The sequence below is a fragment of the Chlamydotis macqueenii genome, chromosome 4, assembly GCF_036417535.1.
Source record: "Chlamydotis macqueenii isolate bChlMac1 chromosome 4, bChlMac1.mat, whole genome shotgun sequence".
Lineage (NCBI taxonomy): Eukaryota > Metazoa > Chordata > Aves > Otidiformes > Otididae > Chlamydotis > Chlamydotis macqueenii.
The window spans coordinates 72,954,118-72,974,624 of NC_141559.1; the positions used below are offsets into that span (position 1 = coordinate 72,954,118).

The 20,507-nt window shown below is 39.3% G+C and overlaps 1 protein-coding gene across 1 annotated transcript in view; it reads left to right on the forward strand.

Moving 5' to 3' along the window:
• The first annotated feature begins 7,915 nt into the window (after positions 1-7,915).
• The window catches only part of SH3TC1 (SH3 domain and tetratricopeptide repeats 1), a 34,133-nt gene continuing 21,541 nt past the window's right edge, over positions 7,916-20,507 (forward strand). The window contains exons 1-4 of the mRNA XM_086746331.1: positions 7,916-7,969; positions 13,926-14,177; positions 16,397-16,471; positions 20,055-20,182. Of these exons, the coding sequence (XP_086602457.1) occupies positions 13,970-14,177; positions 16,397-16,471; positions 20,055-20,182 (411 nt within the window). The 5' untranslated portion in view covers positions 7,916-7,969; positions 13,926-13,969. The remainder of the gene's footprint in view (positions 7,970-13,925; positions 14,178-16,396; positions 16,472-20,054; positions 20,183-20,507) is intronic.

The window sequence follows — 20,507 nt, forward strand, 5'->3', positions numbered from 1 at the left end:
GTTTCAAAAGAATAACAGGCTGGGATCTTAAAATAAGATTCTAAGTATGGAAATAAATTGCCAACTATTCACTGAGCCAGAAGTACACATGTTTATAAATAATGAATTAGCGTGAAGCAGCTGTAGTGAAATAATAACGCAGCACTGTATTGAGTTGTCTGCATTGCGCTATCGAGGTGTCTGTAACAACTTTTCTGCAAAGCTCCTCTCACACCGTGGGCAGAATCTAAATATTGCATCAGCAGTTATAACTTAGACATCAATTACTCATTACAAACCTAAATGCATTATGATCAGTAGGTCAAATAAAACTCCCAGGCAAACTTTGGAAACAGAAAGAATGAAATAACATCAAAGGGAACAATGGCTGAGGATGAAAGAAATCTTTGTTACAGTGAGACAATCAACGACTGTTCTCTCATGTCAGCAGTCAGTTTTTGGAAAGTTGGTCAGAACAAATAAATTTTAGTATCGCAGACTGCTGCATGTGACAGGAAGCCTAGCAGGTAATGATTAGCGTCAAGATATAATTCATACACAAGAATGACAAGCACCCAGGTTACAGCAATGCAATGTGAAGCAATAGAAATGCAAAGGACAGTTTGGGGAAGAGCCAAGACAATGCATGAATAATATAAAAGTCACTACATTTGCAAAAACATTGGCAAAAATTTAATTTTGAGAACAGCAGATGAAGCTTGCCAGGACTTCAGTGCAATGTTCCAGAGTCTGTAGCCAGGGATAGCTGTGCTCCTGGCTGGAAACATGTAAATAATGTTGTGCTTTCTGCCGTAAACAAGCGAGAGCTGTCATACTGTCCCTTTTGTGCCTCTCGTGGGGAGGTTAACGCTTATTAAGCATATTGTGATCTCTCACAAATGTGAGTCCTTGGAAAATTGCTTTTTATGTGAAGCTCAAGTAGATGATATTACAGTCCACTGGCCCTGAGTCAGTTTAACTCTGGTTTGCAGGACAGGCTGATGTATGCTGGTAGCCTGTGCTTATCCTACATTGCATCTCTAACACTGTTTTTGTGTTAAAAAAAAAAAAAATAAAACCAGTATCATGCTAGCAGAATTTAGACTCTTCCAGGGTGATAAAATTCTCACATCGCACCATCTGTACGTGAGGCTCTGCCTGGTAAGATGCGTGACAGCTTGCAGAAGCTTTTGGCAGGCTCTGCCAGGGCACACACCTGGGCTCACAGGCATCAGTCCCCGGAGAAATGCAGCTGTGGCTGAATGCTCCTGTCTACATCTCCAGCTGCCTTAAAGCTGCCTTCTGCTGTCCATGCTGCTTTCCAGGCTTAACGACGCAAGGTGAAGGTCCCAGTCTGTATCTAGTGGCTTGGGCCAAGCCTACTCAAAAGATAAATTAAAGGTTTTAGGTGAGATTTGTGAATAACATATACATAGATGTCAGCTAGAAAATAAGAAGGAATGGAAACATAATCTTTTATATTCCTAAACATGGGAAAAAATGGAAAAAATATTATTGAATGTAATGAATGGACATGATGCATACTGTGCATTTAATGGACTGAGCCCAGAACGTGTTCATGCTTATTATAATTTTTTGTTTTAGCTGTGTACCCTTAAATAAAGAACCTTTTTCTAGCATGCTCCCACACATTCACACCTTAACACCACTATTGTCTGTGATGGAAACTGAAGGTATATCTTGTTTAACCAAAAGGCCATACATGGAATTGTGAGATGGTTCCAAGGCCAAAGTTCAGACTGGAAGGATCTAGAGTTTTGATGATTTTCAGATCCATATTGGCGAAAGCTCCACTGTGCCTCAGATCTTTTATTAAATGGAAAATCTTTCCTCATATTTCTCAAGACAGTTGATTGCACTATACCTTTTGAAGATTTTATTCTTCCTCTAAGAAATACTGCCTCAAGCATGCCAAGGCTGGATACTTAAGAAACAGAAGGTGTTGTGCTCGTTAGGTTTATTACCATCTTTTTATATACTTAGTTGTTGTGTCTGTGGCCAAGCCATCTAAAAAGATACATATAAGAGGAAAGATCTTACTAGAAGTTATAACTTAGATCTACAGAAAAAGCTGCAGAAAATGAACACCATTTTGCACCCGTGAGCCCTTCTTCAGGTCTCAACTAGAGGGCAGCAGTAATTTGGAAAAATCCCAATTACTTTGCTAGTTTTACATGGATGCAGACTTACAGTTATTTGTTGAAGTCAAAATTATCAATATAAGATTTTCTATACTGTAGACATTTTGGTGGCTAGAGGTGTTAATCCCAAATTATAAGAAGACAGTATTTTGGGCGACCTTGATCAAAGGGAAAACCTCACATGGCATGTCTACCACCAAAGTTCAGTCCATGGTACACAGAAGCTGCTGACACCAAACTGTGTGGCACTTCATGAATGGGACAGAGGTTAGAGGATGATAAATTGCAGTGCTATGATGGTTTCTAGCTTGGTGGCTATCTATCGTTTTGGGTCCTCCACATATTCCTTCAGGCATGTTCTTCCACAGAGCATCAGCAGAGGCAAAAGTCAGGCTTCATTACCACTGAATCCATATTGACACATCTTTTCTCCACTTTGGATGCCTAAGTAAGTAAAAATTTACTTCCTCAATACCAAAACTAGCTCAGGAGATATCTGTATTCCATGTATATTCAAGCTCCCATAAATAAAGTTCCCTTGCCCTGCATTTTCTAGCACTTAGCAAAATCACCAAGCAGATGGGTGAAATTTCAGTACTGCAAATTAAGTGTTTCAGTGTACAGCTAAAGATGGTAAACGCATTTCTATTGAAAGTCCTTTTATCCATCCCAGACGTGCTTTAGCACTCTAGTTAAAAAAAAAAAAGAGCGTGAATATGTATATAGAAATATAAAAATATATTTCAAATAGTATACATTTATGCAAATCCTTAGAAGGGGGAAGGAATTGAAGCAGAGCTAAATATTCATTGCTGCTGCTTCTTCCCTTCTTTTTTAAAATCATGGAGCCATGGCTTTCTACACCTTGCAATAAACAGTTTCAGGTATAGTGATACAGTTTCCTCCGTTTTAAAAGCTAGCAGGGAAACTGTGAAAGAAATCTCACTTCGGAAAAAAAAACTTGATTAGTGCCCTTTTCTGAAAGCCTAACAAGGAAAACAAAAGATTTCTCTGAGGGAAAAGAAATACTGAATTAATTCAAACAACAAAAGTAAATAATTTCAAATCAATATATCATTACATATGCATTTCCCGGCTATCTATAAGAAGGTTACAAATCTTTCCTTAAGAATAAACTCTTACATCTACTTGTAAACTTCAAGCAGCTGGAAAAAGTTAACCTTTAATGAAAAATCAATTCACCTGATTATAAAAGGAAGTACCCATTTTCCTTTCAGTCACCTGCAATGCTATAAAAGGTGGGTTTTACAGGAGAGTGAATTTTTTTTTTTTTTTAAATAAAGCAGGTGTTCTATGGGAGTTTAAGTATAAACTGAAATGTGTGTAGACATTTTTTCCCATTTAAATAGTTGGAGGTTTGTAGAAGAGCAGTATTATTCCTTCCATATCAACATATGTTACCTAATTTTTTAAGACTTTGTCAGATGATTTAGAAGCCTTGTTTGTTTACCAGGTGGCTTGTTAATCTGAGTAGATAAAATATAAGGAAATTAATTTCACTTTTGAAAAATAATTATAAAAATCAAAGAAAGCTCATTCCCTATACTGGAGTTTGTGAATACAAGCTCTCTGAATGTTTTTGGTTTGGGGTCATGAAGAAGTAAAAGCTTTCTGTGCCATGTGTGACTCAAAAGCTTGTGCCTAATTAGGGGAGGTTGTTGTCCCTGTGGGGCAGAAAAATAAATCCTGGTGACCCAGAGAGTAAAGGAAGGAGGGTACTAATCTTTTAAGTGGTAAGTGCTAATTACCAATTTTTATTCTGAGCTGATGAAACTGTTTTAGAAGGTTTCTCTTTCTTTAATACATGGAGGCCTATGGTCCATGTCATGGCTGAAAGATAACAGGGAATCCTATCACAACCTCTTGCCTGCTGGGACTTGGATAGGAGCCCACAGCTTTTTCTTGGTAGGAGCATGTTGGCTTTTTGGTCCATGGCCAAAAATGTTCTCAAGTGAGCAACAGTGGCTCCCGGGTGCTGCTAAACTTAGGAGGAAGCTTTGTCAGGTGCATACCGTGTTATGGCTTGTGCCAAGAAATAACAAGCTCAATAACATCTATTGTTAACATTTGGTAATTGTCAGTAAACGTAGCTAGTATTTAGCAAGCTGGGTAAATAGCTTAGGAACTGTTTAAGTGGTGTAACAGCTGGATGTTTTGACTCAGCATTTTCCTGCAGACTACAAGGCGACGGCATTTCCGTACAGATGGATGGGAGTATATTTTTCTTTTCATGTTTTCTGTTTTTCCTTTCTGAACCAGGCTGTGGAGCTGGGCTGGTGGTTTTTTCAAGACCTGGGGGAAGTGAGGCTATCTGGGTTCCAACCAGGCGGACGGGAAGATGACAGGACTCCATGAGAAAACACTTTAACTCTTTAGCTAACTCTGTTTGCATTTACTGTGGGGAGATAACATGCTAATCAAAAGGAAACATATGGCTAAACCTATTTCTGTGGAAGTTTTGTGCAAGTCTAGCATGAAGATGATAACACAACTAATATCTATGCATGCTGCTAATCCTGCTAAAAATAGTAGAATTATTTAGGTAAGTTTGCTAAGTAAGTGGTTGCCACTGTAAGTTCACACTTCAAGATGTATAGATTTCACATCTAGGTGCTCAATTGATATTTCTCTATGAAGTTTGTAGTTGAGATTGCATTATACGGCTTTTTTTTTTTTTTTTTTTTTTTTTAAAGTGAGTATACCTTAACCCCTGGATGAAACAGGAACCAATAGAGACTAATTGAGCCAAGAAAGCAGTATCTTGGGTGATTTCAAATTTTTCATGCCAGCTGTAAATAGTGAAGAATGCTAGTTTCAGCAAAACATGAAACAAAGAGGATCCTTTTATGATAGGATTCAGCAAGGGGAGATAAGCTTTGGAACACTTAGTGGACTTGAGATGAAAGAGATCAGACAGGAACTTAGTAAAGTGGATAGGAAAACCCCTTCTTGCCTAAATCTGGCATTTGCTAACAGTTATCAGAAAACAGTCAAATGAGTTACATTTCAATGTGCTTAAATTTTGTCACTTGGCAGCGGACTGTTCCTTCATAGGTATGTCCCCAACTGTGATGGAATAACAGTTATACTGAAAGGTGTAATTTGGCTTTAATATTAAAATGTGTTGTTTTTCCTAATGCAAGCTGCTGTAGTGAAAAGCGGTCAAACATGCAGCTGCAGAAGGGCAGACAAACAGGATGATGAAAAGTAATGCCAGAGAGAAACAATTCGAGGAAGTGTCTTGTTTCAACATGCAACGTCCTCCTCGGCCTCCTGGCAGCTTCTTCTAATAATCCTGAAAAGATCAGGGACAACCCAACATAAACAGGGCCATCAAGTCTTCATGTAATTGTAATAGTTAAAGGAGTAGTATTCTCAAGGCTGTTCTTCAGGATAAGGAAACCTGAACAGGTAGCACAATTTCTGGTGATTAAAATGTAGCATGAGGGATACAGTCACTGATACAGAAGCCATTCTGTGCTGCCTTCATGTTTTTCCTGTTTGCTACAACATATTGGTCTCTGGAGTGATTTCCTGAGTGCAGCTGTTCACATCTTCAGTAAGGTTACTCACATTTCTGTAATGCAGACTGGTACTCTTCTAACAAAACAACAGGAAGTTCAGGGCCAATATTTGCTGTCATTACCCTGAAGCTGAAAACTTTGTTTTCTTTGTTTCCACTCAAACTACACGCCAATAGAGGCCTCGAAGAATCAAAGTACCATGTGTGGTGTGATGAAATACACGTTGGAGTAAAGTCCTAGAGGACAACTGAAGAAGCAGGTATCAAAAAGAGAGTTAAGGAGCTTGGAGTTCAGTTGGTGCTCTTTTACTTGTTTCACTGAGCAAATTGCATCTTTCCTAATTTCACTTCTCTAAAATAAAAATTGTATCTTTTGAGGTTTTCAGGGACACACTAATCAGTGCTGGATTCCACACTGGGCCATAGAAAGAGAGGGTGGAAGAATGGTATTCATCAGGAAAAATAGTTGGATAATATTTTGGTCAGTAGTTTGGTTGGTTTTTTTTTTAAAGCCATCTTGACTACACATAAAAGAAGACGTAACAGGAACAGCAGTGAAGAACTGAGGTTATGAAATGTGGCCAAAGATTATCCTGAAATATACAAATAAAATAAAAGTGATGAAAAGATTTAGACATTTATGAAATTTGTAGAAAATTAGTCAGCTTGTAAAATGGTGGCAGAAATGTGGTATTGCCTGCTGTGGGCACAGCTACTACGTAAATTAATTAAACCTGAAGTGGCATGCTTTGTGTACTGCATTATAGTGCAATATCAAATTAATTCCAGTGGGAGAAAAGCCCTGTGGGATGATTGGTTGTGATTTATACAATTACTTGAATACCTTCCAACTTCATAATTTCTGGAAAGATGGAGAGTTCCCAAGCATACTGCAGGAGCAGATTGGCTGATCAGTGTGAAGCAGCATTTATAATTCATATTAACATGGTGTAATGGGATGAAGTAAGGTAAATAAGAGTATGATTTGTAATTAATCCCTGGTTTCTAAAGTCTAAAACCAGCTTTTAATTGCATGTTCCTTGAGACAGATTAGCAGAAATCATAACTAAGGCATCTAAAGGGTCCTTTTTTTCTACTCCCTCTGGCAAGAGCTGTAGGAGGGCAGTAGTGCAGCATGGGACAACCCATCACCTCAAACCCCATTCTCCAGGTGCTGCCCAGGCCAACAAGCCTGTTTGATGTGTCTCAGGACACCCTGCCAACCACACACACACACACAGAGCTGGTCCATAGCCTGATATCTCAAACTTGGGCGTTTTGCTGACTGGAGATGTCAGAGGTAACAGATGTACAGTCTTTGGGACAGACACTGTTTGTTCTGTTCTCTTGTGGTGCCTGCTGCAACGCAGCCCGCACCGATAGCATGCGGGGTACTTGGTGCTTACCTGTAAGAGTCGCATAACTGTGACTAACTGCATGTGAAACTTTCAGCATGTTAGGGAGGAAAAGAACAGAAAAACATCTCAAGGCGTGGAGGACAAAAAGCATGCAGATTTGAAATAGGATGGATTACTTTCAGTTTTGTCCTTGCCTTTGTGGGTCATTTAGGATATGGCATCTGCATCAGTGATAAAGTCTTGTGCCACAGCAGATATGCTCTGCATATACTCCCCAACAGACCCGCTTACTTCCTAAACCTGATATTTAATGCTGGATGGCTGCATAGTGCATGAGAGATTTGCAAAACTCTCCACTTCTGCAATTTAAAACCAAGCATATCAGAGTGAATTCGCTGTCACACAGTTCTTCATCAGACTTTTTGTAGCTGGAATGATAGCAAGAAATGTAATTCAGTGGTCAAAAGCAAAGAGGAAACAAATCCTGGTACTCCATCTGAAGGACTATTTGTTACTTTGTCTGAACAATGCTTGCATAGCACAACGGCCTGGATGTGTCCCATGGAGCCTTTTAGCCACTAATGCAAAATGCCAACATGAATTATTACTTTGAAAAGCAGGAGTGTGTGAATGAACCTCCCAGCACACTTGTACATTTCTGCTTTGCGTAATGAACTTTAGTAGCTCAAACCCATGCTCACAAATGTTTTTTTTTTTTAAAAAAAAAAAAGCTTTGGAATTAACAGCATCAGTTAATAGACAACTTTTTGTACTTGCCATATCTGAGCCAGGCTGTGCAATCAACAGGAAAGATAAGGAGGTCGAACAGGAAGAGCTGTGCTGGAGTCAGTTTTGAGCAGAGCTGAGGAAGGCACAGATCTGCCTGCTCTTTGCCGGCATGTTGTACCAAATCAGACTCGGAAAAGGTAGGGGAACTCCTGTGCTCTGTATCTGTGTGTCCATCTTTTGCTCTATTCTAGGTACCCGTGGTACTTGACTATAGGTTTTTTGTCAGTGTGTTAGTGTGTTAGAATTGCAGCCAAAGGGACATCATTTCAGTAGTGGTGTGCCATGAGTGAAATGACTGGAAAACATCTGTGAATGTGATCTGTCATGGCTGTGAGAATGTGCTGTGAGCTCCCGTGCTGCTCTCTGTTCCCCCTTCTAGGTAGTGCTGTGTGAGCTGAGCTGCTGTGCAGCAGCAAATGCATTCCTCCTATTTGATTCCTCTGCACTAGCTGCCACAGGGCAAACGCTGTCAAATCTAGCACTCAGAATGAAGTACTGAGATTCACAGATGCCTTTTAGAGTTTTCTAACCATGGCCTCCATGACCTGTGGTTATTTTTCTTGGGTATTTTTTAAAGGCACCCTTAAGATTCATGCTTATTTTTAAATCACTTGTGAAATTGTGGATTTTAGCCTACAATTTTCAGTGTCTGAACTCGGAAACTTTGGACTTGAAGGTGCTTTCAGAGCTGGATTGAGAGTGGAAAGTACATTTCAGTGCTACTGAAGTACAAAGAAAAAAATTATAAGAGAGGGTTAAAGATTCTAAAGGAATCTCTTGCATCTTTGAAGCTTGCTAGGGCTTTTTTTTTGTTTGTTTGTAGACCAACCATGAACAATGATACTGCTTGCAACATAGTTTACTGAGAATTGCTAACTAACCTAAAGTTACTTCAGTGATAAAGGAGTCAATCTTCCGTTTTTGGAGAGTACTCAGATTCCTAAGTCCGTTTACCCTGATTACAGATTTGTTTTACTTTTCTGTGTAATACATAGCAGCACTGGAGAAGAAGTGTGAAGTGTTGCCTATACAGTACATAGTATGGATTTTTTTTTAATTCATGCCTGTGACTGAACTGTGTAGAGATCAAGGCTGTGATTTACTCTCTCTGAGGACGAAGTTTATAAAGATCTTGGCTGTAAGATGTTTGTAGCCTAATACAGAAGATGTGAAACATCTCAACAACTCAACATTAGTGAGTTGAAACTGGGGAGAACAAATAAAAAAGTAACTAGCATCAGTTTGGGAAAAGGACCTAGATTATCTTATGACAGTACTGTTGCAAGACTGAGGTATGGTATGTCATGTGGGATGTACAGGAGATGAAGCACAGCAGAAGATCAAGGGTGTGCACACAGCCAAAATAAAGACAACATAGGCTTCACTAGCTGTCTTGCCTGGTTTGGAGCCCTGGAAGAATGCAATGCACTGCATGAGATGAGTGAAAATTTGGTGGCTACCAGAGATCTGTTGTCTCAGGGGCAGCAGTAGAGACTTTAATCCAGAAGAGTTGTCCCTGATCCACCCGAGGCTCAGATGAGATGAGGAGAGAAACAGGAGCTGATGCTTGTTTTCTTTGGATGAGATAGGAGTTGATGCACAGAGGAACACTGACAGTAATCTTGTACCACCTGGGAGGTTTTTCAATATGTATGAATAATCCTCTTGGGGTTAATTTAATTCAAATTTAGATTCACCTCTGGGCTGTCTGGCTATTTCTCCAGCACTTCTATAGCACTCCTGTAAAACAGCAAATAATATTGGTCTTGATTTCTGTCTCTGTAAAACTAGGATAATAATAGTTGCCAGTGGTAACTTCAAGCTAGTCATTAGTAAGTTGTCCTGAGCTTCCCAGAGGGAAGAAGATAAATGAAAGAGAAATTTTATTGCATGCAGGTTTTAGGCAACTAGTTCAAATACAACCCATTTTTATATACTGGGTCCTATTCTCATACTTAGAAATTCACCTTTAAAGAGAGAGACAGAAACTGTTCAGTGGATGTTATGAGTTTTCTTCTCCAACCCCTTTTAAATGGGAAGGAGTTGGTGAGAGAGAAAGTGTTCCTGTCATCCACGACTCCTCTTAAAACAACAAAAGGCTGGGGGGAGGAGGAACCCTTCAAGCTGCAGAGTTAGGAAAATGGAAAATGTCAAGCTGTATGTATTTCCTTCTGGTCAACTGTGTTTTGAAAACAGATACAACCATTCAATGAAAAGGAAGCAGCAACAAAGGGAAAAGCATAGTAACAGAATTGTTCTATTTAACTTCCAGTAGGAAAAAAGTGTCTTATTTCCACCTCGTGTTCAGCACCTGTTGAACATAGACCTTTCCAGCCCGCTGTGCTCTGTGAGAAGGCAAGGGGATGGTGGAGTGACCTTCTGAGCCTTTTAGGCATGGGCAGGTGCTACCAATGGCTCTGTGCAGGGCAGCACGTCCAGGGAGCTCAGGCCATGGGGAAGGATGTCTCCAGTGAAGCCTGCAGCACTCCTATAGGAGTTGTTGAATTGTCCAGCATCTGCCTCTTCTCTCTCTGCTCATCCCCACTGCGAGTGCCTGCCTTAAAAAGTGAGGCTCCCTCAGATCAGAGAGGAATGCCGCCTCTTGGCTGCATGGCTTTTGAATAAAGGTTGGCTCTTGGTTTGGAGAAATGGGAAGAACAGTTTAGTTTTATGGTCAGTGTCCTGCACCAGATATTAATTTCTTGGTCAAGCCTCAAAGAGCATGAGATAAAATAATTTTGATGAAATTATGAATAAAATGCTTTGTCAGTGCACATAAATGTAGATTGTAAGTACTATTTATAGAAGACAAACTTACTTTACAAGGTGAGTGGTAGATCTTTAATCCATTTCTTCATCTTATATTTGTTGCTATCAGCAAATGGCTAGTTGCTAGCAAGCAGAATGCTAAGTTAGCATTATAGGTTTATGAAAAATCTCTAATGATGAGAGTGACTCAAGCACTGAAGTTTAATATTCTCTAAATCTGTTTTATAGTGGATGAATGTTTTTCTCTGGATTGATGCCTCTCAATCTGTTTTAGTATGTACTAGAACTGTTTAATAATTGATGAGAAAGCATCAGCATAATAAATATGGAGATTATCTCATAGCAATGCTTGTGTGTTACAGTTTTGCTCCTTGGGGTATTTATATGACAGTCAAAGGTGAACAGTAAAAGGACAGAGAAGTGGTGCGAAGTTCTATTAAATCTTTGTCACTTGGGAACAAATTTGTATCAGTTAAGATATTTAAATGCTAAATAGACATTCAAAATGGCCTAGGTAGACTAGGTGCCTAGCTACAGGGAAGTTATTTGCTCCCTTGTTCTCAGTGCTTATACAGAGTCGCATGAGTTGACATTTGATAGTTATGGCAAACATTAAAGATGGGAAAGGAATCTGTAGAGAAGACTATGACAGTTAAAAATGTCTTTGAGATTTTCATTTCATTCTGTGTATCTTGGAAAAGCCAAGAGAAAATGTTGATAAGAACATACCATTTTTGCCTTTCTTTCATTCAGCCTGATTTTTTTTCCCCTTGTCTTAGGGTCTGGGATACTATGACTGAATCTTCTTAAACAGATCCATTTTGATTCATTTGGATGTCCTACTTGCTCCTGCAGCACCATACTGTATAGATTCATTCACAGCCCTGTTTTTATATGTTACCCTTACCAACACGCACTGATGCAGAAGACATGAAAAGTTAATCAGTCTCATTTCTCCAACTCAACTGAATTCTAAGAATTGAAGTTACAATATATTTGTTTTCCTAAATTTTGTTGAGGATGATATTTCTGCTTGTAGGTAGGAGCTGATGGAAAAAAAAAATATTGTGAACACTGACTTTCATTTCTGGGATTAAGGATAATCCTGATCTAAAAATAACAACTGGGTTTGGATTCATAGAACAATGAAATTTAAACAATCACCTTTGGAATTTAATTTTCCTTAATATCACAATGTTTATGTCTTCGTTACCAGTAGATACCAGTATTTACAAAATATATGCAGAAAAGTGTTTGTTTATTTCTTAAGTGTGAAAAATTACAATATATTACATATAATCTGTGTAGTACTAAAAAGAACAGTGTCAGCTACTGTCATTACTTTCAGGAAAAGATCAGCTATATAAATGGGAAAGCATATCCCTAGCAAAGTGAGTCTGTTCTCTGACAGGCCTGTGTTTTTAATCGCTTATAACTAGGTCATCAAGTCTGATAGGCAGTTTTTCAGGGAAGTTAGCAAAAGAAACTGAGATCTGAAGTCAGAGCTATGATGTTAACTAAATATGTTAGTGGAAATACTCTTTTTTTTTTTTTTTTTTCCTCCTGAGAAAAGGCATCAAAATAACTTGTGTTTGAGTTACTATCCATGTTTCACAGGTATATACGAATTTATAGATGTAACTTTATACAGAGAACTGCGATGCTACATCATAAAGCATCTTTTGAAAATCAGCCTCGGCACTCTGATAGGCACTTTCAAATAAATGGCAAAATGGGACAATTAAAATGGCATCCAGCCTAGATTTCTTCGTACTTCATTAATTTATGCACCTGTGGTAGATATGGTCATGGTTTAATTCTCTGAGCTGGTCATACCACTTGTATGTATACCTCATTTTTTTTTTTTAATATAATTCCAGAACACACTTCTGTCTATATATAGTTTACTGCTTATTCAAGAGCTCCATAGGCTCAAGGTCTCAATGGCTGCAAAACAGAGTATGGAAGTTATGCAAACAGATTGCTGCCTTGTCCTGCGTACGTACCTGCCTACCACAGCAGACAGCTAGGGGCTGTTGCCGCTGTTCATGTCTGTGCTCAGTATGCTTAGGTTTAGGGATCTATGACACGAAGCTCGGAGGGTGAGAAGCACTGGAAGGCTTCTATGTGAAGGAGCAAGCCAGAACAATGTGCTTTGGGATACCCCATTGCATGGTGAACAGAGAAGGGAGAAGTTTCTTGACCAGTCTGAACTCAGATAGTAAGGGGAGATACTAGCTGACCGTGCACTAGTCTGAGGTTTTGTCAGAGCAAAAGTAATCTTCCATTAACAGGCTCAGTTTTAACCAATTTCTGCTAGAAAACAAATGAGAGAGGAAATTTCAAAGATTACAAGTTTGTATACTCATAATGAATATAGCTTTTTAATGAGTATGGCTGGCGTAAGCACAGAGGAATTTGGATTAAGTCCAAGTGAGAGGACTAAAGCAAAATCTATCCTGTGGCTTTATGAAATCAGTTAAAGAGGCATGAGAAGACCCCACGGAGGAAGAGGGTCTAAATACCAGCAGGGCATGTGCTGGCTATGAGAGTCATGTCCTTTGTGGATGCATTGGCTGCACTTTTCTGAAGCTGAAGTAGCTTGTGCCCAAGAAATGGGATTGCAGGACATCTCATGTCAGTGACTGCAGAGGGAGCAGTGAAGCTTGCAACTAGTTGTGTTCTGCTTCCATTTCTATTCCTTTTTTTTTCCCGATGTTCCTGCCAGTAACAGTCTTGCTGGCAGACAGCCTCTAGCTGCAGTAGACCACTCTTCTGCTTTACTGCAAAGAAATCTTTGGATCTTTGCATATCAGTCTTCCTGCACTGTGGGTTCTTGCAGAGGATTCATTCTTTAGCTGGATTTATAAAAACCTTCCTGCTTGTTTGAGTTAAGCATGCAGTACCTGTTCCATTCTCATTGTGTTTAGAAAATGATGTTTTTCTCCTGCATTGCCTCTGTTAATGTGAATGATGCTATCCCTTGGAGGCTCTGCTTTAAAGCCAGCCAAGAATGAATAATCAGCAGTGGGCACAGGTACATTTAACTTCAGGCCTTGGATTGTTGCTATTTGCCAAATCTATTGCTTTGTTGCTAAAGCAGTCATGCTACCTGATGGCAGGAGCTTTTTCTGGGATGAATTTGGGTGTTACACAACAATTCCTCTTAAAGAAGTCTAAATCTAATACTTTAATGTATATTACAATTAAAAATAACTCCTGCAGGAGAGGGGCAGTTCTTGAGTATGTGTATCTATTCTGAGAATTAAAAAAAAATATATATATACTTTTGATTCTTCCCCCCCCCCCCCCCCCCCCCATCAGAGTGTTGGTAATGTTAATTGTATCACTGTGAGGAACTGCAAATTATGGAGAGTTTGGCAGCAGCAGGCAGCGTGTCTGTGCTCAGCGTCAATGCCATTATCCCTAGCCTAGAGGAAAAGCAAGACGGGAACTTGGCGAGGAAAGAAATGGAGCAGGGAAGGTGCAGATCTGGCTGGAAACACGTAGAGGCCAACGCTCCCATCAGCGCTGTTGGGGATGGAGTCAGGATGGACGCGTTGCAAGAACAAATGGGTAAGACCTTGATCAAGATATCCTGGTCACTCTGCTCTTGACTTTTCTTTGCATTTAAATTAATGCGTTCTTTAAGCAGTGCTTGCTGTGCACAAGCAGAGAACTGTCACATGTTTTTCAGCTGAGCTTGCTTTAAAAAAAAAAAAATCTACAACTGTTAAATGCAGCAAAACAAACAGCTGCATTTCCTCCATGGCCATGCTGCATAGACTGGACTATTAAATGGTCTCTATTGAAATTCACTTTGGGCAGATGAATAGATTATCTATTAGTTAAACTGAAATTAAAATTATCAGAATTCAAGGGCCAGAATACTAAAATAGAAGTTCTTTGTCTAGCGCTTTTTGCTATAATCTCTAAGATTCAGGAGGACATATGAGTTAGGCTGCATGTCTCTATTTCAAGAAAATTCTTAGATTTCTGTCTTTATCAAAAGATGTAATACTGTCTTTATTTTTCTGCCAATGAAAATATACTTCATGCAGTAAAAACATGTGAATTGGAAACACTTCTTGGGTGGAGGATGAAATGGCATAGGTGTGGCTGTGTCTCAAAACCAGTGGCCAGACTCTTACTTTATAGCAGGCCCAAGAGCTTTCTAAATGTGAAAATACTTACAGCAATCATGTAAAAAATATTTCATTTCAAATTTCACGTCCTATGGCTTAGACAATGTCTTTCTGTTTACAACTGCAATTCTGCTGACATCAAAGACTACAGTGAACAAGTATCCCAGGGCAGTATAAACTTTCTCTTTAGCTTGCAAAGAAGTATGCGAGTCATCACATTAATTAGGAATGGGGCATGGGGTTCATGTTGTCTTTGAATCTAATTATAGCACTTTAAACAGTCTTGATGTTTAAAATGTATTTATAGTAACTCTTACACTTTTGTTCAAATTTAATAGCAAACTATTACTTGTAAATAAATTCCCCTGAGTAATAAAATGCTTGCTCCTAGTTTTTGCTTTCTCCTAAAAGTAATAGAAATTAGGTTTAGTTTTAAAATAAAATATTACCCGCTGGATATTTGTGTCTCTAAATATCTTTCAAAGAAAGTCCATATGTGGTAATATCAAAATAATAGTAACAGCAAGCTGACATACCAAAAATATATGCTAATTAAACAAAAAAAAAAAACCCAACACAAATGTCAAACACTCATGAAACCCCAAAGTGCTTGGGAACTGAAATTTCTAGTTCTAGTGAACTTTAATAATTGGCCTTAAAGATGATCTTTTTAGTGTTTGCTGCCTTTTTCTGAAGTAGAAAGGTTCTGTGTTTACATATCTTTATTTATTTGTGTGACTTTGTTTATGTAACATCAACAGATGCACTCAAGGAAAGATGCAGAAGACTTAGAAATTACCATAGCCTACTATATTACACATTTTCTTTAAAAGCAGAGCTGCAGAGAAAATTGCCTTAGGATACATGAAAATTGCCTCAGAAGGTTTCTTCTAAAAACTAAAGATTTATTTCTCCCACTTTTATTCTTAGAAATATCAAGCCTTGTCTTCATTGATTTTTTCCTAAGGGAACCTTGAGAAAATGGAATTGGTTAGAGTGGGTGTTTCTTAATCATGAAAATGTATCATTTCCAAAAGGACTAGAAGAAATATGGGCCAAAAAGAAAAAAATCAGATTATTAATATAAAATATACTTATTTTGTTGTTTTTGTAAAACTTCAAATAATTTATTTTTACATTATCATCCTTCCAAGTATTAAGCTTGTAACAAATAAAGAGGAGGATTTTTTCTCTCCCTGTATTAATTGGTACAAGGCACTCATATCATTGCCAATTAATACCACTGAAGCTTCAACGGAGGACAGTTCTTAGTATAGCAAGGGAAGAAAAAACAAAGTCTGGCTCTTGCTCCCTCCCAAATGGGACTTTGTTTCCTGAGAAGGTATCTTTCCACCAGTTCTCCATAATCTTGAAGCTGCACATCAAAATGATGAAATCAAGATTTAACTTCCTCCCCAGCAGGAGAGAAATGATCTGCAGATACTTTTTGTGGGTTTTGGGAATTATATAGCAGGAAGGGGAAAATATATAGGTTATTTCCTTTCAGTAATTATCCAATGCATCAAAAGCTTTTGGAGTGTGAGGTTTGCGTGGTTGGTTGGTTTTTTTTTTGTTGTTTTTTTTTTTTTCAGTGTGGTTTATATGGACTTAGAAAATGTGCTTAACAATTCCTTTCATTTATCATAATAGAGTGTTCTCAAAGCGAAAAATGTGTGAATGTCAGTTCAAGGACCCTTACCAGTCAAGCAGAGAATTTTCCAACTGGTAAGCCATTTTCTTCCATCATATGTTATAAATACAATGCTCTTCTCATTGTTTTTTTTAAATTGACACAGCTACGTCAACAACATTTGCAGTCATCACTCCTGTCAACTTTAGAACATATTTCATGGCAGCTGTGAAGTGTCCAGCTTCTCCATAAGATTTGTTGAGAATTTATCATAAAAAGAGAGAAAAATGATTAGAAAAGCCAGAAGCAATTTATGGACTACATAAAAATAAAAACAAATAAAATGTTCATTACTTATTTGACATATGGGGTTCATTTATCAAATGTTGGGGTTTTTTAAGTTTGTGGCCTTTCCAAGTGTAAATTTATTTACTTAATTTTTAAATCTTATATTTTCAATGAAGCTGGAATTGAGTGCAGCAGGTACAGCAGGCTTCCCTTCTCGAGGGCTCATGGCCTGCTCTGTAAATTAAGAGTCTAGTCATATTTCCCTTCTCTTGCTTGTGGAGGAAGAGAAATAACCATTGAAAAACAACACTGGGATGCGCTCTGCTTTCTGGCTTGATGTGACAAATCACATCAGTGGTAGACAGTGTCCCCAGGCATATGGTTATTTGTACTTAAATTATTTGTGCTATGTACCTGTTTGTCCCACTCAGTACAGAATTCAGGCTCTTATTAACTGAGGATATGCGTCAGAGCTCATAGGAGCAGAGAGGAAGATTACCATACGTGCAATGGGTTTTTGGACCATGTTTCCTTTCGATAAGGCATTATTAATATTTTTTTTCACAAAAGCATTATTAATTTATTTAGTTCAATGCAATTATTATTTCAGTAATATTAACTTTGACTTGAATATGTAACTGTAGAAGCCCAATTTATCTTGGAGTCAATTTGATTATATAAAACAAAATTATGAATTTTTAAGTAATAGTCTTCTCTTGTGCCAGTATCTTTTATGGGTTCAGGTAAAATGAAAAGGTCAACAATACTGTTACCTAACAGTGGTCCAGGTAACTGAAGACTTCGTAGAGTCATAGAATTGATAGTTTGGGTTGGAAGGGACTTTTAAAGGTCATCCAGTCCAACCCCCCTGCAAGGAGCAGGGACATCTCCAACCAGATCAGGTTGCTCAGAGCCCCATCCAATCTGGCCTTGAACGTTTCCAGGGATGGAGCATCCACCACCTCTCTGGGCAGCCTGTTCCAGTGTTCCAACACCCTCAGTGTAGACCTTTTTTTTTTGTTTGTGGTTTTTTTGTGCTAATAATTGACTGTATGTATGTAGATGGAATAGCTTTTCATATCTGTCCTGGTTTTATTTAGTGGGGTGCAGCTATGGAGGTAGCTTCTGTAGGAAACTGCTTTGTCCAGTGGACTCGGCTGGGCCTAGGGCGGACCTGCTGCTGGCCAAGGCCGAGTCAATTGGTAGCAGAATGTTCTGTGATAACGCCTCTGCAATAATGTATTTAAGAAGGGGAAAAACTGGGGGGGGGGGGGGGCAGAGATAAGAGATGATGTGAAAAAGCTGAAGTGGGAGAGCAGAGAGGGGAAGGCCCTGTGGGCCTTGTGGCCCTCACCCTCTGGCCTCCCTCTGGGCAGCCGACTGGGCCTGACTTGGCCCAGCCCGGCTGTGAGAAGTGGAGAGGAGATGAGAAGTGAAGAGAACCTGAGAGGCGTCTGCCAGCCTGTTGTGAAGAATTCCTTGTGAGAGGAACGTCTGCAGATGCCAAGGTCAGTGAAGAAGGAGGGGGAGCAGTAATGCAGCTCCTAGCCAAGATTCCCCTGCAGCCTGTGATGCAGTCCATGGTGGAGCAGGCTGTCCCCCTGCAGCCCATGGAGGTCCATGGAGGAGCAGAGATCCACCTGCAGCCCGTGGAGGAGCCCATACTGGGGCAGGTGGAGGCCTGAAGGAGGCTGTGGCCCGTGTAGGGCCTGCTGGGGCAGCTGTTCTGGAGAGACTGCACCCCATGGAAGAGACGCCCCACGGTGGAGCAGTTTCACGAAGGACTGTGGCCCGTGGGAAGGAACCCAGGCTGGAGCAGGGGAGGAATGTGAGGAGTTCTTCCCCCCCAGGAGGAAGGAGTGGTGTAAAGCGACGCATGATGAACTGACCGTAACCCCCATTCCCTCTTCCCCCCGTGCCACTTGGGGAGGGGAAAGGAGGTAGAGGTAATGTTAAGCCCGGGAAGAGAAGAGGGGTGGAGGGAGGTTGTCTTATTCTCTTTCTCATTATCCTGCTTAGGTTTTAATAAACAGTTTTCCCCAAGTTGAGTCTGTTTTGCCCATAATGATAACTTTAAGGATTTCTCCCTGTCCTTATCTGAAACCTCGAGCCTTTTTCTTATATTATCTCTCCCTGTTCCCCTTGGAGGGTGGGGGGACTGAGAGAGAGGCTGCGTAGTTTGGTCCCACGACAATGTACTAACAATCGACTAAATGACCACAGCTTAAACAGAGAGTTTTTGTAATTCAGTAACACTACTTTATACTTGAGGCACCCTTCTTGACCTTGAAGTAATAATTAATTTAGGTGCAAGTTGTCATAAAATACCTGGAGACATACATAGGAAGCCCTCTGAAAACAGAGTAAGATGCAGCATATCAGACTAGAATGTGAAAAATATCTTTTTTTTTTACCTGATTAAAAGACGAAACTCAGAGGAGCTAGAATATTTTATACAAGAATCCCATTTATTGCTGGAAGCACGACCTATTTACACACTTGCAATTGAAATTCTTCCTGAGTGGGTGTTACTGGCTTATATGTGCCCATCTGGGTATCTAAAAACTTACAAATCTGATTTCCTGTTATTGAGTTAAATTAACAGATGTGCAAAATAAAAGCAACTTTATCAAAGATCATCTTTATCTGAGAGAAGCTGTCTGAAACTGTACCCTTACCTGTAGCAAAAGCTTCTCATAAACAGATGTCAAGACCTGAGAACAGGTACCTAGCTTCTTTCAGATGTGCTGGGGAAATAATGAAAGTGAGCTTTTAGTTGGGCCCTTTATCTTGGTTGGTACTGCTCAACCAGCTTAGCTGAGAAACAGCTTTTTCAATGTTCAATTTGTAGAAGCCATCTGAAATAGTGGGAGGGACATGTCAGTTAACCATGAATTTAAGGTTAGCATAAAGAGTTGTAAGATGCTGAGGTATCTGAGGTGTGCGGTAGGGTTTTTTTTTGTGTTTCCAGTATCTGTTTGCCTTGATTTTAAAAATACGCATGGGAAATCTGGGCATGTTCTTAATGTCCACAGAGCTGTCTAATTTGACAAATTACCAATCTGCTTGCTTCTTTCCTCTTCTCTCTTCTTCATCCCCAAGTCTGAGTTATCTCCCAAAATTAATACAGACTTTCACATCACCCTCCTTTGTACAGCTGGAGCCTTTATTATGCAGCTGAAAAAAATCTTGTTTCATACGAGGCTACTATCTCAACTGGATAATAAAAATGCAAAAGGAAACATGCAGTGGGGCAATTATCTGTGTGTCTGTCTCTGAAGCGGAAAAAAAATAGTTCTTAATGCGGATTCTATGATTTTGAGAGATTTTCTGGTTCTCCAAAATGGATTCATAAAACTTGCAGCACTGTAAATGGATATTCTTCTCCAGATATCTCCTTGAAGTTAACAATGGTAAGACGAAAGAGTGGATGTCCTGATCCCCAACTCCAAAGACAGCTCAGACGGCAGCTCCGACTTCTAGAAAATGACAGCAGGGAGGTGATGGCTGTTTTCAGTGTAAGTCAATTGCTTTGGAATTGTTTTATTCAGAGAATACACCCTGTGCTACTGAGATAATATTTTCCTATTTGCATCTACATGCAATATGCTTGAATTTGAGTGAGCAGAGTTTCCCATAGCCCAAAGCCATCTACAGACATCAGAAATATTGAACCACTGAAAAAGACTGGAACACCAATTTGATGTAAAATAAATAAACCCAGCTAAATAAGACATTAAAGAGTTTTAATTTAAATATGTTCTGCTTTGATTTACATCAAAGGAAATAATGCTTTTCTGATTTTTTTTTTTTGTAATTTGCCCTCAAATGGACTCTTCACTT